Source organism: Conger conger, chromosome 12 (genome assembly GCF_963514075.1).
Source record: "Conger conger chromosome 12, fConCon1.1, whole genome shotgun sequence".
In the NCBI taxonomy this organism is placed as follows: domain Eukaryota; kingdom Metazoa; phylum Chordata; class Actinopteri; order Anguilliformes; family Congridae; genus Conger; species Conger conger.
The window spans coordinates 32151867-32171492 of record NC_083771.1 but is presented as its reverse complement, the minus strand read 5'-3'; the positions used below and the strand labels follow the sequence as shown (position 1 = coordinate 32171492).

Sequence of the window (19626 nt, the reverse complement as noted above, 5' to 3'; positions counted from 1 at the left end):
AGACGATTCAGCGCTGGGCTAAATTCATAGATTTCACAGATGCTATGTAATGTACTTAGCACCGTGTGTTTTATTCCCTGCACTCATACGTACATAAAGAAGTTCACACGAAAAAAAAGCACACTTCAGTCATATCGAATTCGCAGGCATTTTCAAACATTTTCATTTCATTTACGTTTTCGCATCACTTCACCCCTCCTCTCTGTGTTGTGGCTCCATGCCTTACGTCAGAGAAGAGACACCGCCGCCGTTTTCATGCGTGCACCTTTTACCAAACGAATGCAGAGCATCTCACTGCCCTTGAGAACCAGTATGGTACTCAAAAGCGTCACAGAATTTCATATTGTTCACTGTACAGTCATCATTAAGCCTTTTATCAAAATTAAAATTGTGCTACATCAGTTTTTATCACAGTAAAGGAAGTTTATGTGATGGAGTAAATAGAATAAAAAATAAATAACTTCTTAAACCGAGTCAAGAAAGTGGGTCGTCATACTCACCTCTCATACACTTGTTGTTGTAATACATACTGTAAAACTCTTTATTTAACCGTATGACAATAAAAAATATATGTATATATTTAACTAATGGCAATGGATGCTCCCTAATTCTTGTGGTCGTTCCATTTTTGTGTCTGCCTTTACTGTTGCCACTCATTCCAGCTGAACTACAGTTCCCATGATTCCCCTGACCCATGCTGTTTTTTCAACCCGAACAGAACTCTCCTGGCAACATGAGCATGAGCAACCAGCCCGGAACTCCCCGAGACGATGGCGAGATGGGCGGGAACTTCCTCAATCCCTTTCAGAATGAAAGTGTACGTGAACTCTGCTGTGTGTGTGTGTGTGTGTGTGTGTGTGTGTGTGTGTATGTGTTTCCATTTACATGTGTATACTCATACATGTGGATTTGAGCATATCTTCTGTATGTTTGTTTGTATTTATGTTTGATGCCACGGTCTCATATTGCTTCTTACTTAGAACAGCTGTTCCGTGTCACAGCTTCTGATATTGCACATTACTGGTTATACATTTGAACAAACAAACGTCCATACATGCGCATGTACATTACTGTTTCGTTTCAATCATTCTTTTTCTCCAAACAAGAAGCATGGCCATGTGCTCTACCTGTCCTGTGTCTCCACCGTACACTTTAGATAGAGTTACATCACTGCAGTGCCCACACAGCACACTTTAAACATGACAATGTGTGCTTCATCTCTGCAGTATGCTCACTTTACACTTTAAACATGACTATGTGTTTTATCTCTGCAGTGTACTCACTTTACACTTTAAACATGACAGTGTGTGCTTTATCTGTCCTGTTTCCCACAGTACTCTCCAAACATGACCATGAGCGTGTGACGCACCGTGGGCACATCCAGAGGAGGGTACCGTACAGAAACATGGAACTCGCTCCATCCTGCTGTCCATCCTTCATCAGCTCTCTGAAGCCAGTCTGCGCTCCCTTTGGTTTCATCTTATCCTCATCTTACTTACAGCCCTTAAAGACTGAGAGACTGAAGCTAATTTTAACAATTTCACCCAGAGGAAAAAACTAAATGGAAAAAGACTTACGAAGGCAACGAGTCCACAGTTTATCTATATATTTATATATTTGTGTATATATGTGGGTGTGCAATCAGATACATGTGCATGTATATACAAATAGAGATGTATTCCTTGATCCTCCTTTGGACCGAGAAAAAAAGAAAAGAAAACGAGTATGAGGATGGATTATTTCATGGTTCTGCATTATGTTTTTCATTGTTTAAAAACCTTGAGCTTTGTTTTATACTTTTTACTTTTTTTCTGATTTGCTTTTACCGGTAAGAAATGATTTGTTTTTCTTTATTGTTTTTTAGTTTTATTTTTGGCTGCGACTCGAGGAAGTAGACCTAGATACGGTAGTGTCCCTCACATACTCATTGACTGTCTGACCATGCTATTCGCTGACTGGCTGAATGTCTGACCATGCTATTCGCTGACTGGCTGACTGACTTGACTGTCTGACCATGCTATTCGCTGACTGGCTGACTGACCTACGCACTGGCAAACTGACTCGCTCACTCACTGACTGATCTCCTCGTTGCCTGAGCAGTGGAAGTGCATTGCAGAGGCCAGCGGAGGCATCACAGCCGTTGGGGCCTGCTCTTGGAAGAGGGGCTTTCCCTGTGTGAGAGACGCAGGGTCTGTTATGGAGAGAGGACTGAGCCACCAGGACCAGGAGGTGGGTCTCTGCGTGAAGAACACCCCGCAAATCCCCCCCCCCCCCCATTACCACGGACAAAGCACAGCTTCAAAACCACCACATCTGAAGTGATATCTCACCACGGACGTGCATCTTCTTCTGAATTGTCTGCCCAAATGTATGTCATGCTTAGAAATTATAGAAGTATACATTGGATTCAGGATGGGATTGGACTTGGTTCAAGCTAAAGTTTTGTTTTTAACTACCATATCCAGACGAGCGTGTTCGCTCTAGCTGTGTGTTCTAGAAGCATGTATAATGTCCTCGCGAGCCTTACTGTAGCCTCGGAAACAGTTGCCATGCCTGCTGTACCAGTGTAACCGTGACGACATCCAGCACCACTCCTCTTGGATACCCAGAACTCCCAGGATGTGCTGCGGTGGCCTTTAGGTGCGTTTCTTCAGCTCCAGCATGTTGGCCCTCTCCTCTGTAGCAGACCAGCGCCTAGATGAACAGACACAAGTCAGCATTTAGATCAAGCCCTTTATCTGCAGTGCAGTCTTTCAGCTGTAGATAATTATGGAAATCCAACAGGTCCCTGAAAACATTGAAACATTGTGCAGGACAGGCTAATATACAATAGGAATAGACACTAGGAATGGGGATTGTGGGTAATGCTGTTTTGTAACAGGTGAGAAAGAACTACAGTACAATGCTCATTATATTTAATGGAGGTGAATAAGCAGTTGGAGAGAGTCGTTTGACTTTAGTGGATTGGAATGGCTCATCCCTGATTAGAATCATTTTATGAGCACCGATCCTATTCCTTATCAAGTCAGCTTTCTTATCAAGTTGAACCATGTCTAATCTGAAAGGCATACAGTAGGGAGTATACACTGCTGTAATGTACTTCCTGTGAAATTTCTCACCATATGAATTCCGTACATGAAGTGTAGTTTAAATACACCGATATCAGGCATGAGTCAGACATTTTAAGCAATCAGACTTGCATAAATGTGTTTTTCAAACCCCGTTTTTTCTTTTGTTATTTCTTTCGGGTTTCATACAGAGCACTGTTCAAGGTTAACTCTCTTTGCTTGGGAATCGCATGAAATTGACAATTGCAGTTATCTATTCAAAGTTTGAACACATAATAACATGAAAACATTTGTTCGCAATAACAGAGAAGTTACATAATGAAGAGACCTCTGGGGAAAAACTGCATTCTTTGCATTCCATTTTTATTTTTAGCATGAAATGAGCTGCAAAAATAATGGCCACTTGTTATTAAGTTTTAAACTCAACATTATTTTAGTTTATAGGACACGTGACAATCGCGTTAAGTCTATTTTCTCCCAACACTGACTTGTACACTTGACTTCATTTTTCACAGACAAAACCTGAATTTTCTAACATCAGACTTTGTATAATTTATTGTTTTCTGGATAGCTCATTCTGACATAATACTGTAAAATATAACAGATAATAGCTGTAGTTATGTACTGCTACAGTGCTGTATCTGCTATTTCATGCTACAGCTACTACAGAGGAAAAGGGTATGACAGGATATTTGTTCTAGGATTACAGTTCATTCTTGTTTAGTCAAAGTCAATCTCTTTATTTATGGTTGTCATCCGGACAAACTGTGATTTCTGTACTTACTGTTTTCTTTGAGGTAAATAATTCAAAAATATATTCAATTCTGTTTCTTACCGTAAACCACTGCCCATTGTTATTACAATGATTATTGTTATTATGATTACTTATTTCTGAAAAAGGTCGAGTTTTGTGAATTGTATTGTCTTCTTCGATCTTTTTATGCAGCAAAGTGTAATTTTATAGCTTGGAATTCCAATTCATCTGTGTTGTTGTGAATTATTTAAGAAATATCTAAAAACAAAACAGGAGGGATGTCAACTTTTCTAGCATTACTACCATTGTAATTGTACCTACCATTTTTTAATGTCAAATTTTGCTGTTGGAATTATGAGGGAGATTTTGTAAATTGAAGACTTCAATTCTTAGTTGTTTAATTTTTTTTTTTTGTTTTTTTGTTTTTTTCATTTTCATTTGTGATGTGATTATTTTTTACCTTGAGTTGAGTTTTGTAAATACACTGAGAAGTACAATATGGGTTTTGGATATACTGATATAAAGCTTCTCTCCCCTCTTAAACAAACCTTGTTTTTTTGTGTCCGTGTGTCCGTGCGAGTCTGTGTGTCTGCGTGTGAGTGAGTGTGTGTGTGTGCGTATGAGTGAGTGTGTGTGTCTGCGTGTGAGTGAGTGTGTGTGTCTGCGTGTGAGTGAGTGTGTGTCTGCGTGTGAGTGAGTGTGTGTGTCTGCGTGTGAGTGAGTGTGTGTGTCTGCGTGTGAGTGAGTGTGTGTGTCTGCGTGTGAGTGAGTGTGTGTCTGCGTGTGAGTGAGTGTGTGTGTCTGCGTATGAGTGAGTGTGTGTGTCTGCGTATGAGTGAGTGTGTGTGTCTGCGTGTGAGTGAGTGTGTGTGTCTGCGTGTGAGTGAGTGTGTGTGTCTGCGTGTGAGTGAGTGTCTGTGTGTGTGCGTATGAGTGAGTGTGTGTGTCTGCGTGTGAGTGAGTGTGTGTGTCTGCATATGAGTGAGTGTGTGTGTCTGCGTGTGAGTGAGTGTGTGTGTGCGTATGAGTGAGTGTGTGTGTCTGCGTGTGAGTGAGTGTGTGTGCGTATGAGTGAGTGTGTGTGTCTGCGTGTGAGTGAGTGTGTGTGTCTGCGTATGAGTGAGTGTGTGTGTCTGCGTGTGAGTGAGTGTGTGTGTCACTGCTGCTCTGTTTATCTGTTCTCATCCATCCCTGATTACAGAAGTGCCGGCCACAGCAATCAGGCGCAGATCCCATCACAGCATTATCTTAGCCAGCCATGCAGCGCTAATGCTGTTCCTGTCTCTGCAGACTGAAGGGCCTTGTTCGCGGAGGAGGTCGTTTACTCGTAGGCGTCAGTGCACGCACTGACCACCTCAGAAAGCCTTTTCGGCCGGGCAGACACGTGGCCCTCCCGCACCCCGGGGCCCCTGGCCTCAGGAGCGGCCCCCAGCCCGGGGGCTCCCAGCCAGCGGTCCGCCCCCCCGCGGAGCGGCGGTAATTGGATTAGTGTGGCGCGCTGGCCACTTGAGGCGGGGGCTGGGCCGTGCTGTCTTTGGCAGCCGCGCCCGTTTACACTCGGCTTCTCTAACAATCAAACGCATTGTGCGCCCGTCGCTCTTCCTGCCCGAACGCTCGCCTCCGATCGGGAAGAGCTGGCACTGCTCCCTCTGGAGTTCACCGCTGGAGACGCTTCTGTTCTTTTTTCACGGAGGAAACCCTGTTTCTTCCATCTCGCTGATTGGCCCTTTGTGTGTCGAGTCGGTGTGTGTACTCCTGCCCGTGATTGTTTACAAATTAATATTATGAAATAGGAGTGTGTGCGTGTGTGTGTGTGTGTGTGTGTGTGATCGATGAACAGAAAGAACACGGAGTGCCGTTCCGGAATGCAGGTGCTCCTACTTTTCCAGTTGTTCAGCTGTATGTAAACGTATGCTGGAACGAAGCACAGTGGGTAAAGAGCATGTTGTGTCATGTGATAAGGCTCTCAAACTGAGGTGGTGACACAGGCACGTCACACACATGCCGCTCACTTGTATACAGTGACAGTCGGGTTATTATCGGCCTCTTCCTGGAGCCAAAATAGTTTTACAGCCTGGCTCAGTAATGCAGACTCTGGGTCTGGCCGCTTGTTCGGGTTCCTCAGCGCGAACGTCACAGTGGCCGCTGTGGGCCTGGGCACGTCACTCCACAGCTCGTTTAGCAGGGCTCACCTGACCCGGCTCCGTCCTCCTGGACTCGTCCTGTGCCCAGCCGTCCCTCCCCGAGCGGAGGTTATTGACCCGGGGCGAGCGTGCCAGCTCAGATAAGCAGGAGAGGGGCAGGCGCGGAGGGACACTTTGCCACAGAGAGCTCACTCTCGCTCCCTCTCTGTCTCTTTCTCCTTCTTTCTCGCTCGCTCACTCGCTCAATTACCATCCGACTCAGCCAGTCACTCGCTAGCGTGCGGAGAGATTCGATTAGTCAGGATCACGACGCTCGCATTTGGAGAGAATCGATGAGTCAGGATCTGGACCCCCGTGGTGGCACCCCGACCGTCAGGGGTATGGTGCAGGTTCAGGAGGAGACCCAGGACCCTGTTCTGAATGGCTCTGTGGGCACCAGGTTGGCTGGAGGCTCAGGTGAGGCAGAGGTACAGGTGGTGCAGATGTGCCAGTTGGTCCTTCCCTGCCATGCCAACCATCTGGGTGAGCTGGACGCCGGGCAACTGCTGAAATGGATGGACACCATTGCTTGCTTAGCAGGTAAGTGTGAACCCCAGCCAACCTCTGACCTCTGAATCGGGAACCAGAAATAAGTACGGACAAGAGTATCTAAGGAGTAAACAAATTAACAATGCTCAGGCTACGTGTGATTGCATTATTTAGAACAGTTATCAAGAGGAATTTTTTAAACCAAGCCAATATGTGTTCTAGCCATTAGTTGTTTCACAGTATGTTAAACTATTGCACCATGGCATGCTTTTATTTTTCTATTGTTATATGTTATGTCAGACTCAAGTAGCCAAAGTAACACAGTTAAGCTAATTGTGTAATTAACTATATTAATTGATGAATTAAGTACAGAGTAAAAACAAAAACCAGCAGAGCCAGTGGTCCCCATGACCAGGGTTTTAAACCCCTGCTTTTGACCATGGACTTAGTTACACAAATCTTTTGCAAATTTGTCTTGTAAATTTTATTTACAGTCGAACCTGAGAGAGGGGAAATGAGGTCATTGTATGTGTGATCGTACATGGCCAAATGTCAGAACCTCTCCAGTTTAATTCCGCCACAGTAGAACAACAATCGTAAATATCTGTGGCTTGTTCTTGAGCAGAAAGCTGTGTGGCTTGTTCTCTGTCATTCTGACATCAGCGTGGAGACTGCCAACAGCGGCCCTAAGGAGACCCAAGGCTGCTTTGTTCACCACAAAAGTTGGCCCGCGAGTCAAAAAGCTCTCTGTAACCAGCGCCAACCTGTCATGTTCACTCCACGCTTTCAGATCGCAGTCAGCTCGCCCATCTGTTTCGATAACGCTGGCTGTGGGGTTTCTGACAAACCGTGCGCGCGTCATATGAAACTCCTCTCTCATCTCGTGTAATCTCAGGGTGAGTTTAACAGAAATGCTGCGTCTCAACATTAAAGGCACAGACAGAAACGCCTGTTGCTATGAAACTGAATTTCTTTGAGTGACAGTCAATGTCAGATGAGAGTGTCGTTCAGATGCTCTAGACGATTCTCGTGGTATTTCTGACTTTGCACCGAACAGATTGCTGACTTCACATACGTTTTCCAAATAGATATGATAGATATGAGTCTCAACAACATTGTGTCTGTATTTCCACAGAACTGCAAGCATTTTGTATGAATACATTGATTAATGTGTTAAACCTTCTAGATTAAAAGAGGATACAATGAGTTTTGGCAAGCTGTGCAAAGATCTGGGGATCATTTTCCAAGTGGGCTTTAGTGTATCAATAAAACACGCCTACCACCTGTTATGAATCAAAGATAAACTCACCAGAATGTAAAGTGTGCAAGTGCAGGGACTGTCCCTGTAAGGGTTACCTTCTGAGAACTGAGAACTGTGAACTTCTGAGAAATGACCAGGCTTAAACATAACAGTTTTAAAGCCGAGTGGATGAAGATCGAGATGTACACCTGGTAAAGCAAGAATGTTTGCAGTGGTCACGTCTTCATACCTTGCAGGACCATCCATCTGCCCGTGGTAATCGAATCACTCCTCTGTCCCAAGGAACAGTACTGTGCTCAGACGCAACAGCAGTCTTCAACCTGTCCTGCAGACATGTAGATGGGAGTTTGAGAGATGCCACTATCCATTATCTTCAGGCCAAATCAACATACAAGAACATTTCAGGAGACTTATATCACACAGTCTCCAGGGATTCATCAAAATGAAGGCTGATGAAGCTGCAAATTCTGCAAATGGCAGGGCTCATAATACACACTTTTACCAGTGTTTGTCTTAGAGAGGTAGATAATTCAAAATTAGTTGTGCTTAGGACAGCCTGAAGCAGAAATTCTACCTTGAGAATTCATTCAAATGAGAGGTCAGAACTGTCTTCTTCAGTAAGTGTTTTTGGCAGCTTTTCTTAACAAGTCAGTGCTATTATTTGGAACTGCAGTTATACTTTATGGTAAATATTCCACATTTTTAATTCAGTTCCAGTTGCTGTCCAGTTTTGCTGGACAGACCTAGCACACCATAAGCATTTAACAAGTAAAAAACAAATCAATACTAAACCCAAAGCATTGCAGGACTCTGATCATACTAAGGGTGATTCCACTGTAGTTACCTTTCCCCTCATTTCTGCTCCTGTGACTTCTCGCCAGTACCTGGACTGCATTCGCCCAGCTTTTAAGGTTTTTGTTTTGCTAACACAAAGGCATAAATGATTTACCCATGTCCTCTTTGCCCTGAAAAGTTCAGGTTTCACCTCTATCAAAGGTAGCTTGCTGCCGTGGTTGTTGAGATAAAAGGTAGATATAGCCTCGTGAGTGCTGGCTGTTGGTAAACAGGGCCTCAGCAGGGAGAGAAGCGATATCTGATGGGAGCGAGGGGATTGGGAATTAATGCAGGCTTGAATGAATTCGTCTGGAGTTAGGAATCATTCATGTGCCCTGAAAAGCCCCTCTATGAATAAGAATAGACGACTGCGCTGGGAAGAAGGAAGCTATCAAAACCCTTCAAAAAGCTACACGCAGCAGCTATGAATTTCTGTAAACAGCGATAAATAAATAAAAGCAGCTCCCCGTTGAAAGGATTTACTGCGATCTTTTGCCCTCTGGCCTTGTGGTCAGTCTTTGCTTGGAACTGGAAAGGTTACTTCATTTACATTTCTTATTGGTTTTTCTGCGACGACGTAGTGCATTGTTTCACGGACGATTGATTGCCGTTCTTCAGTGTCTCAGTTGTAAAAGTGCACAGCTGATGTGGCAGTACAGCAGGCTCTGCCAGTGCTCACCCTAGTAGTATACTGATATTGACAAATAAGTCAATCCTCATTAGTATCTGCTGTCTAACCTGGCAGCCAAAGCTTATTCATTAAAACTGTCAGCCATACAGCTTGTTGCAACAGAAAAGTACATAAAGCCATTGAGCAAGAATATCAGAACTGTTTGCTGATTTGTGTGTGGTTGTCCTTGTATCATGTTTCTATCTTTTATTTCAAATGAATTGACTGTCTTTCTCTCTGGCTCTCTCTGGCTCTCCCTAGCTGAACGGCATGCTGGGATTGCCTGTGTCACTGCCTCCATGGATGACATCCAGTTTGAAGAGACAGTGAGGTACCCCATCCCACACTGCTCCAAGATTCATTATTTTTCCGCAGTCCACATATTTTGGTGCACTCTGCAAAGGCCATAGTGTATAAAACAAAACATTGAATCTATGTAATTCAAAATGGTTGTACACTTCTGAATGTGTGTATATTATACTGCCTCTCATCAGAGTAATAGTTTGATGATGCATCATTACTGTCTGTCTTTGCTATGTTCAGAGTTGGTCAAGTTATCAACATCAAAGCCAAAGTCAACAGAGCTTTCAACACCAGTATGGAGGTAGGTCCATTATTCTAGTGGCAGGTTCCTTTCTCAAGAAAAAAGGGCTGACAGCAAACATATACATTGCATTATTTATTACCTTTATTAGCACATGTACCTTGTATAATAACAATCCTTTATACTTCCTTATGTGAAATAATTGTGACATTCAACTGTGTGTGTGTGTATAAACACATGTGTATATGTTTGCTTTCTATTTCCTCAATGAAGCATCTTTTTACAGTGCCACTGTAAAAACGTGATACAAAAAATAAACAAAATGTATGAATGTGTGTGTATTTGTTTGTGTGTGTATGTGTGCATGCATGTGTATGTGTATGTGTGTGTGGGTGAATGTGCATTTTTGTGTTTGCAGGTGGGTATCCGTGTTTCAGTGGAGGATGTGGTGACTGGTGTTCTGAAGGTGGTGTGTGTGGCCTTGTCCACGTTTGTGGGGAAGCCTGTGGGAGGAGAGAAGGTAGGGCGGACAGAACCTTCCGGAAACGGCTCACCTGTGATCACAGCGGTGGAAGCACTTGTGTGACGCCAGCCCTGTCGTTCCCGCAGGTGCGCCTGAGCCCCTTGAAGCTCGTGGACTCTGCAGAGGAGCAGCTGGAACATTCTCTGGCCTCTGAGAGACGCAGACTCCGCCTTTACAACCAGCAGGCCTTCAACAACCTGATGCAGGACTGCCATGCCCTGAAAGGTAAGATTCACAGTGCTCCTCTAATGATCCAGGGGTATTACAGTAAAATAATACCACCAATGTCACCTTATTGGCTGGAAACAAAGACGAGCTCAACTAATCACAAAGCACATTGGTGATAACCCAGAGAACAATACCACAATACACACAATACAATACCACTGTGCTTGGTGGAAACGTTCTGCCTCTAGTCCCGCAATATTTGAGAAATTACAGGAGGTAGCCAGGTGATACCCACCAATTACGTTTTGTTTCATTGCATTTGTTATTACAAATGTTCTCTATAATTGGTTGAGCATCTTTCTGTGGGGGGTACATCATGGCTATCTTAATCTAATCTCTATCCAAACATATAGTACAGCTGTAAGAGAGAACACAGTCACTGGAGCTAAATACTGAATTGAATTGAATTGAATTGAATTGAATTGAATTGAATTGAATTGAATTGAATTGAATTGAATTGAATTGAATTGAATTGAATTGAATTGAATTGAATTGAATTGAATTGAATTGAATTGAATAGTGGAGAAGGCCTCAGTCTAATTGTGTTTGGTCCCATAAAACAGGAGGACTGTGCATGAAAAAAGCATGTAATTCTTGGATCACCTCATATGGATGTAAATACCATCAAAGTAAAGGTGGCAGTTTGCACTTCATAACCTCATATACTTAGTTTCATTTTAAATCAAATGTGCTGGAGTGCCAAGCCAAAAGAACGGAAATCACACCATTGTAGGGAAATCGTACGGACTGCACTGTAGTTCTGTGTAAATGCATTTTTTAAACTGTGAGGCACCTCATAGCAATTTGCAATTTGGAATTAAATTCCCTGCACACCAGTAGATTCAGCGACAAACCGTACTGGACAACTTCCATCGACTGGCCCCCAATGAAATCTCGAGCCAGAAGCACTGCCCCCCTGCAGTGTCAGACCTGACAACCTATAGCAACGTGCCAAGTATGGTGGCCAAGGCAGTGCTGCCCGGTGGAAAGAATGCACCAGAGGGGTCAGCCAGAAGGCTGACAGGCAGAGCACACAGAGACCCTCATGTTACTCTATACAGATGAGCGAATGATAGCGTGTGTCCTGTGTGTTGCATTTTCCTGTCTGTGTTTAAAACCGGTAACTTTCCTAGACAGGGCAGTGTCGTATAAAATACAATATTCAAAACTGGGCCAGGACAGGCAGAATGTGCCCTCAGCTCTAACACCATGGTGGGGATCGTTTCCATTTCAGCTCAGTTCAATCACTTCAGGAAACAAATTAACTCACTGAAAATCCAGAATGTTCTATTTCAATTCATGAATGTAATTTACATTTATTTCCTGAAGTTATCTGGAATGGACCTCAAACTCGCGCATTATGTCAGGAGGCGTAGCTCGTTTCCTGTTGCACTGTAAGCTGGGAGCAGAATCGGGGGCGTAGTTCTGCAGTGTGTGCAGTGTGTGCAGGGGGAATCAGGGGTCTGTCTGGGCTTTGGGGGTTGCAGGCGTGTGTAAGAGGAGAGACGGCGTCCCGCTGAAGTCGACGGAGAGCACTCGCGTGGAAAGCATCGAGCTGGTCCTGCCGCCACACGCCAATCACCATGGCAACACCTTCGGAGGGCAGATCATGGCCTGGATGGAGAACGCAGCCACTGTTGCTGCCAGGTACTCTGATCGTTGATGTTTCACTTGATTATAACACGTTTCAGTTAGCACTTGGGACAGGGTAGGCAGCTAAAATAATCAGCAAATTGGACCTAAAAAACCTGGTGAGTCAATTTTGTAGGAACACCTGGTCACCTAGATACGGGTCAGGAGCTTCAGTCAACAAACCATCGGGATGATCTAAGTGACTTTGACCGTGGAATGATTGTTAGTGCCAGACAGGGTGGTTTGAGTATTTCAGAAACTGCTGATCTCCTGGGATTTTCACGCACAACAGTCTCTAGGATTTGCAGATAATGGTGTGAAAAACGAAAAAACATCCAGTGAGCAGCACTTCTGTGGGCAGAAATGCCTTGTTAATGAGAGAGGTCAGAGGAGAAGGGCCAGACTGGTCAAAGCTGACAGGAAGGTGACAGTAATGCAAATAACTACACATTACAATAGTGGTATGCAGAAGCACATCTCTGAACACACAACGCATCAAACCTCTAAGTGGATAGGCTACAACAGCATAAGACTAAAACATAAGTCTGATAAATAGCTAAAAAAGTGCTCACTGAGTGTATGTGGTTTTAAGTTCCAAAAACATTCTCTATCCAGTTTTTCACGTCCATGCTCCGACACCCCTCATGAGCTTTGCTAGGAGCAAACTTTTTTAGTGACTGTGTCTTTCAGCCTCATTAATATCAATGAAGCTCTGTTCTGATTGACTAACTGCTCAGCAACAGAGTGTCTGTGCCAAGAGCTTGGATTTCCTCTTACAACAAGGTGGGCCATGCTGAGGGTGGAAATATCCAAATGAGCTTTACTAAGAACAGCTTACAGAAGTCCAAACGGCTCTTTTGGATTGTGTGGATTTTTTTGGGGGACTGTTTGTTAATATGTATTGTGTGGATTTCTTTGGGGACTGTGAGTTTTCATACTTTCACAGTGTTTTTACAGCACCTACAACTCATTTATAATAGTAAAGGAAATTTTCCACAATATAGGTCCTTTCATAGATAAAGTGTCAGTGCTGATTGAGGGAAATCAACAGACCCTGCAGGTCACCCCTTGGTTTATAGTATTAAAAAATTATAGATTAGAGATGATATGCCATTTAGGGTGGACTCTGATTTTAAGAACTACTAATATGACATTGAATTACTTTTAATATACTGTATAAGTAACAATGGCACTAGTAAAATATGGGTGTTACAGTATAAGTGAGCTTTAGCATATACAACTAGAGTAAATGAGCTCTGAATAGTGAATCACCTCTCTGTTCCATGCTGTGCCCCCCCCCCCCCAATCCTCTCTGACCCCAACAGCCGTCTGTTTGGAACCTACCCTACCCTCCAGGCAGTGGACATGTTCAAGTTCCGTGGCCCGTCCACTGTGGGGGACAGGCTGGTGTTCAAAGCTGTGGTCAACAACGTCTTTCAGACCTGGTACAAATGTGCACTCGGACACAAACACAAAATAGAACATGTACTCATGGATAAACACACACACACACACACACACACAGACACGCTCTCTCAAACAAACACAAAGAATTAAACCTGAGGCAGAATTAAATGCAACTCATTAATCATTCTGCAACCACAACTTGAATACAGTATGCAGTGTGCATTTTAAAATGGGGCTTATTAAAGTAGGCACTGCTGTCGTTCTCTTGAGCAAAGTACATATATTATATGTATTCAGTTAATACCCAGCAGTGTACAGTAACTGTATAATATACATATAACTATTGCTTCATATAACTATTACACATAACTAATGACTGACTTGGTTCTCAAACATGGCCACATCTCTATACTACTGCCCAAGGAAGAACACAGTCAGAATGCATAGCTGCTTTTATCATGTGGTGTTCTATAGCGTAGTGGTTAAGGTGCATGACTGGGACCTGCAAGGTCAGTGGTTCAATCCCCGGTGTAGCCACAATAAGATCCGTACAGCCGTTGGGCCCTTGAGCAATGCCCTTAACCCTGCATTGCTCCTGCTTAGTCTAATCAACTGTACGTCGCTCTGGATAAGAGCGTCTGCCAAATGCCATTAATGTAATGTAATGTCATGCGGTTTCGATCCCTGCGCCTTCACGCGCTGTGACCCCTGCACTCTGGCAGTATGGAGGTGGGGGTTCGAGTGGAAGCCTACAACTGCGAGGAGTGGAAGCAGGGCCGGGGACGACACATCAACAGCGCCTTCCTCCTTTACCGCTGGACCAGCAGCAGATCCAACCACCTTCCCCTCCCCAACATCACGTTCACCACCAAGGTAGGCTGCTGACCACAGCATGGCGCTTGCATTTAGCAGTAGTAGGCCATGCCATTCTGTACAGTGTGCCGGGGAAGGAAAAGGGCTGGGAAACTATTATTTTTCAGTGTTTGCAGATTCAATATGAGAAAATATAATCAGTACTTTCTCAAATGGGCAGGTATATTTAGAAAATAATTGTGTTCCTACTTTCCTTCCACTATTCATTTCTGCAGGAGGGAGAGAGAAGATGCCTTGCTGCAATTGTCAGAAAAAGAATTCGTATGGCCAGGTACCAAACCCGTTTCTGCATTTCAGCCTTGATTTTGAACATATTTGCTAAAGCGTTTGGGTACCATCTTCAAAATTAAAAATGCCATTGCATTAGAAAAAAAATCTGTATTGTTTTGTTGTTATTATTATTTTTGTGTTATACCCAGAAGTATGAGAGATCCCATTTATGATCAATAAAAACAATTAGCTCCCATTACGTGCCATACATTTAAACGAAACTTGACATTTAATAGTAGGCAACCTGCATGCTTTTTTTCTTCTTTTTTGCAGAAAGCACATCTTATCTTTTAAAGATGAAGGACCTCTGTCTGTTCCCTGGGACAAAAGTAATCAAGTAATATACTCTTATGTTCTTTATATTGCTCTGACTGTTGGCGATGTAAAAAAAGGTTAATTAACAGAACCGTGACATTTTGTTTCCATGTTCCCCACCCTCTTGACCTTTTTCCATGTGTTACTGTGAGCCAATAAATGTCATCACACTCCCACAATTCCTTTCTACACTTCTAATACACCTTTAAGTGCAGCTGTACTTTGGAAACTTGTATTTGTGTTAAGTAAGGGGAATGTTGATTTGCAACTTTTTAAAACTCATCATGAAAAAGGTCAGCTACTCACAGAGAGATCCAGAAACATCTCACATTTGCACGTTAGAGCAGGGATCATTAAATCACGGTCCTCGGGGGCCGAGAACTGCTGGTTTTCCACCCTCCCTTTGCGTGAGGTGTGAAGCCAGTCTCACAATAGGTTGCACTCATTGTTAAGTTAATTACCCGGGAGAAAAGAAACCAGGGCTCAATTTGGATTCCAGGGCCAGATTGGACGATCCCTAAATTAGAGGATATCAAGTGCAATATTTTCCCAAACATTTAGGGTAGGGTTAATTTCCTGTACACAAATGTCCACACAGTTTTGAATTAAAGAAAGTATTTTCCCCATTCTGCCCCCTACAGGTATATTTGGGCTATAACAATGTGGCAGCTCTCACGGTCTTGGCTGGTAAACAAGCGTGGGAAGCAACAAGCAATCTTCAGAACAAGGTGTGCATGGGATTTGATATGTATGGACACTGCGTATTTATGTGTATCGTGAAGTCTCAGCTTTGATGTTCTACCAACATACAGCACTTGGGGGTCTTGAGGATTGTGTATTATCATGAAAATGCTTATTATGTAATGTTATTAGGTTCTGTACGGCAGAATATGCCATGTTTACAATGATGTCCTTACCTTCTCTTAAAATATTAAACAGGAGGTTATGCATTTTGTATTCCATTAGATAATTGAGCTACGTGAGTTCCTATGATAGAACATTCAGTTCTATGTTTGAATGCAGTACTGATTTTTACATCTTGTGTGTTGTCTTTGCTTTTGCCTGGCGCTGAAGATTGGCATCTTTGTGAATGAGGAGCAGGGTTGGCTGTCCTTGAAGGTGGAGATGGAGGTGGGGGCTTCAGCCTTTCACGTCTTCTCCCTGTTGTCCGACCTCCGTCAGCGGCCACTCTGGGACAAGCATTACTCGTAAGGCGGAGAACGAGGAGAGACGCTACGCTTTGTATGTGCAGAAAGTGAACACTTATTATACAGACAGGCACTATTGCACAGTATCTGGAAATTGTTATGATACTTTTTTTGTGCTGCTGAACCCTCATTCATCATCTTGTTCAGTTTACAGCGGCCTGTGTTCTCTGGCTCCCCCTACAGGAGCTGTGAGGAAGTTGAGCAGGCGGATGTGGAGGAGGCGGTGTACCACGTTAAGTGTCCCTCTGTCAACGGCAGCCGAGGCCGAGATTTTGTTATCCTGCTGTCGAAAAGACAGCCCTGCAAGGACAGGTATGGAGCTGTGATGGATGAGGGATTATGGCTGAGGTTTACATGTACACACGGCTAACCGATCTCTTATCGCTTGCTTTTCATACATACGGTGAAACATTATTTTCTTTGTAAAAGCTCATCAAACACTGGGAACAGGTTTAACTTGAAAGGATTCAGGGAAAACCACTCCTCAATTAATTCCATACAGATTAGCACACGAAAAACCCATGTGTACAAACTCGATGACCTCATCAAAACAGCTGAGCAGAGTTTATAGGCGGACAGTGGGGTGGGCGGTGGGCAGAGACGTGGGACAGGCCCCTGGCCCCTCCCTTCAGTTACGTGTCATGCGCTCATCACGAGGGACAGAGTGGCATCCTCACAGCGTTCCTTAGGCCGGCTCAGACTGCACTGTCAGAGCTGGGACCGGGGCCACCGCCAAACTGGGCACAGGGGGGCGTGTTGCACTCAGTGACCGGAGCGACTGTGGAAAATGGCCATCTGTGGTTGGTTAAAGGCTCAAGGGGTTTGGTGTGACATTACCTGCTGGAAACTGGGCACAGGGTAAGCACTCAACGCCATCTGTTTGTGGAATGCCCTCTCGGAGTACCACAACGCTGTGACACACTGAGTGGTGTGTTTGTCCTCCACACACTCCCTTTTGGGTGAAGACACACCACAGCGATTATGACGCTTTTTTGGGAGGGGTGGGGGGAGGGTTGTTCAGGTAGAATGAAAGTGGTAAACTAAACAATTATAGATTCATGAAACTTTAAAAAATATATTTTATAGTTGAACTTTTCTTCTATTTCTGTGTGTATCTGCAGAAGGCTGTCGGTGAGTGGGCTGGGTGATTCCACTCAAGGCAAATAGGAAGGATTTATGTGTGGGATGTTTGAGTGGGTTTACTTAGATCTGCCTGTGTCACTTTGATGGGTGAGAATCATCTGAAAAAGAAACAGTGACACCAAGTGGCCAGATTTGGGATTCCATCAACCTGAATGATTGTATCATACTTCCTTGTTGCATGGATTTGCTTTGTTTCGGAAGTTTCTCTCCCCGGCAAGATCAGACATATTCTCCATCGTTAATGCATGAATTCACTTCCCTAAATGAATCACATGCTGATTACCACAAGCCTAGATCTTTATTGTAAATCAATAGCACAAAAAGACAGGAAAATAAAGTGTATAAGACAGAGGGAAATTAGATCATTTTGGGATTTAAAGGAGAGCTTTTTAACATAAAATAAAGACATTTGAGTTAACTAATCTTCAGTAAAACAATAATATGGGAATACTTAAATGTGAGCACACTATGACTCACATTAAGCTACTCCCCACATCGCCTTGGAGACAGTGAGCTCCTACACCTGCAGTGTTAACCCTATTCTGTGGCTTTTCCCCACTGTGACACAGTGAGCTCCTACACCTGCAGTGTTAACCCTATTCTGTGGCTTTTCCCCACTGTGACACAGTGAGCTCCTACACCTGCAGTGTTAACCCTATTCTGTGGCTTTCCCCACTGTGACAGTGAGCTCCTACACCTGCAGTGTTAACCCTATTCTGTGGCTTTTCCCCACTGTGACACAGTGAGCTCCTACACCTGCAGTGTTAACCCTATTCTGTGGCTTTCCCCACTGTGACAGTGAGCTCCTACACCTGCAGTGTTAACCATATTCTGTGGCTTTTCCCCACTGTGACACAGTGAGCTCCTACACCTGCAGTGTTAACCCTATTCTGTGGCTTTCCCCCACTGTGACACAGTGAGCTCCTACACCTGCAGTGTTAACCCTATTCTGTGGCTTTTCCCCACTGTGACAGTGAGCTCCTACACCTGCAGTGTTAACCCTATTCTGTGGCTTTTCCCCACTGTGACAGTGAGCTCCTACACCTGCAGTGTTAACCCTATTCTGTGGCTTTCCCCCACTGTGACACAGTGAGCTCCTACACCTGCAGTGTTAACCCTATTCTGTGGCTTTTCCCCACTGTGACAGTGAGCTCCTACACCTGCAGTGTTAACCCTATTCTGTGGCTTTTCCCCACTGTGACACAGTGACCCGTTCATCATCGCCCTGCGGTCGGTCACCGTGGCGACGGCCCCTCCGCAGCAGGACTACGTCAGGAGCGAAGCGCAGTGCGCAGGGTTCCTCATCCACAGTAGCGGACACACTTCCTGTAAGGTACGAACGGCTCCGAGACGGGGGCTGTGGGCCCCACTTGTCCAGCAGATGGCCATAAAATGTAGCACAGCATCTCCTATACAGCTGCTATACCGTAGGGGGCACTGTTTTAGTCTGTGTACATTCATACGTCGCTTATGAAAAACACTTCAATACATTCTTTTGTATGGGGATTCTTCAGTCTGTTTATTGCTGATATGTGAAATACCTGGTGCATGCAGTCTCTCACAATCTGCTCATATGAATCTGATGTTTTTCCTCCATTTCGTATGCATCATGTTACTCTTTTTTCCTTATCAACAACAATAAAAACCCCCGAATTGTGAGATGGAGTCACCCATTTCAAGCAGCTAGGCAGCTATGCAAGGCGCTGGAGAGCCGTGTTATAATAGGATGCCCATTGAGTATGCTTCCACTGCTTCTCACGCACAGGTGTCTTACTACAACCAGGTGACCTCCGGGGTTCTGCCATACATCGCTGGGACCTTAGCAGGCTGGTCCAAATCCATGGAGGAGACTGCACTCTCATGCATTGCTTTTCTGGAGAAGGACAGTGTTAAAACTGCCTTGTGAAACGTATTCAAATTTGTTTCATGTCTGTAAATAATGCCTTTGAATGAGATGTTCTTTTAAGGTGGATAATTTTGTCTACAGGTCAAACTGTGAGATTGGCCACCCCAATATAAGTGTGAGATACTACTTAGTAAACCCTTAGAATGTATAGACACTGACTTTTTCAATAATGCATTTGTATTTTCTTTGGTGAATCAAACTGTAAATTTATGAAATTCTGTAATGTCTAAAAGCTGTATTCACTTGTATGAGCTTAAGTAAAAGTTTGTTTCTGTATACCTAGGCTGTGGATATTCTATGCATTATCCCAGAAAACAA

The 19626-nt window shown here is 44.0% G+C and overlaps 2 protein-coding genes across 5 annotated transcripts in view; both read left to right on the top strand.

The window, feature by feature from the left end:
* LOC133105651 (single-stranded DNA-binding protein 2) overlaps window positions 1–4369 on the top strand; it is a 92293-nt gene extending 87924 nt beyond the window's left edge. For both annotated transcript variants that reach the window (XM_061215878.1, XM_061215879.1), the window contains 2 exons: window positions 719–817; window positions 1335–4369. In XM_061215878.1, coding sequence (XP_061071862.1) covers window positions 719–817; window positions 1335–1364 — 129 coding nt within the window. In that variant the 3' untranslated portion in view covers window positions 1365–4369. The remainder of the gene's footprint in view (window positions 1–718; window positions 818–1334) is intronic.
* A 1619-nt stretch (window positions 4370–5988) lies between these two features.
* Window positions 5989–19584, top strand: LOC133142340 (acetyl-coenzyme A thioesterase). 3 transcript variants are annotated; one of them, XM_061263504.1, is made up of 15 exons: window positions 5989–6545; window positions 9521–9590; window positions 9803–9863; window positions 10222–10323; window positions 10413–10551; window positions 12042–12201; window positions 13512–13631; window positions 14316–14466; window positions 14682–14737; window positions 15010–15073; window positions 15693–15779; window positions 16126–16259; window positions 16443–16571; window positions 18609–18730; window positions 19168–19584. In XM_061263504.1, exons 1-15 carry the CDS (start codon window positions 6299–6301, stop codon window positions 19293–19295), a joined length of 1770 nt encoding a protein of 589 aa, XP_061119488.1. In that variant the 5' UTR covers window positions 5989–6298; the 3' UTR covers window positions 19296–19584. The 3 variants fall into 3 exon arrangements, with proteins under 3 accessions (XP_061119488.1, XP_061119487.1, XP_061119489.1); XM_061263503.1 differs by having other exon boundaries at window positions 18609–18735; XM_061263505.1 differs by lacking the exon at window positions 10222–10323 and having other exon boundaries at window positions 18609–18735.
* Window positions 19585–19626: the final 42 nt, after the last annotated feature.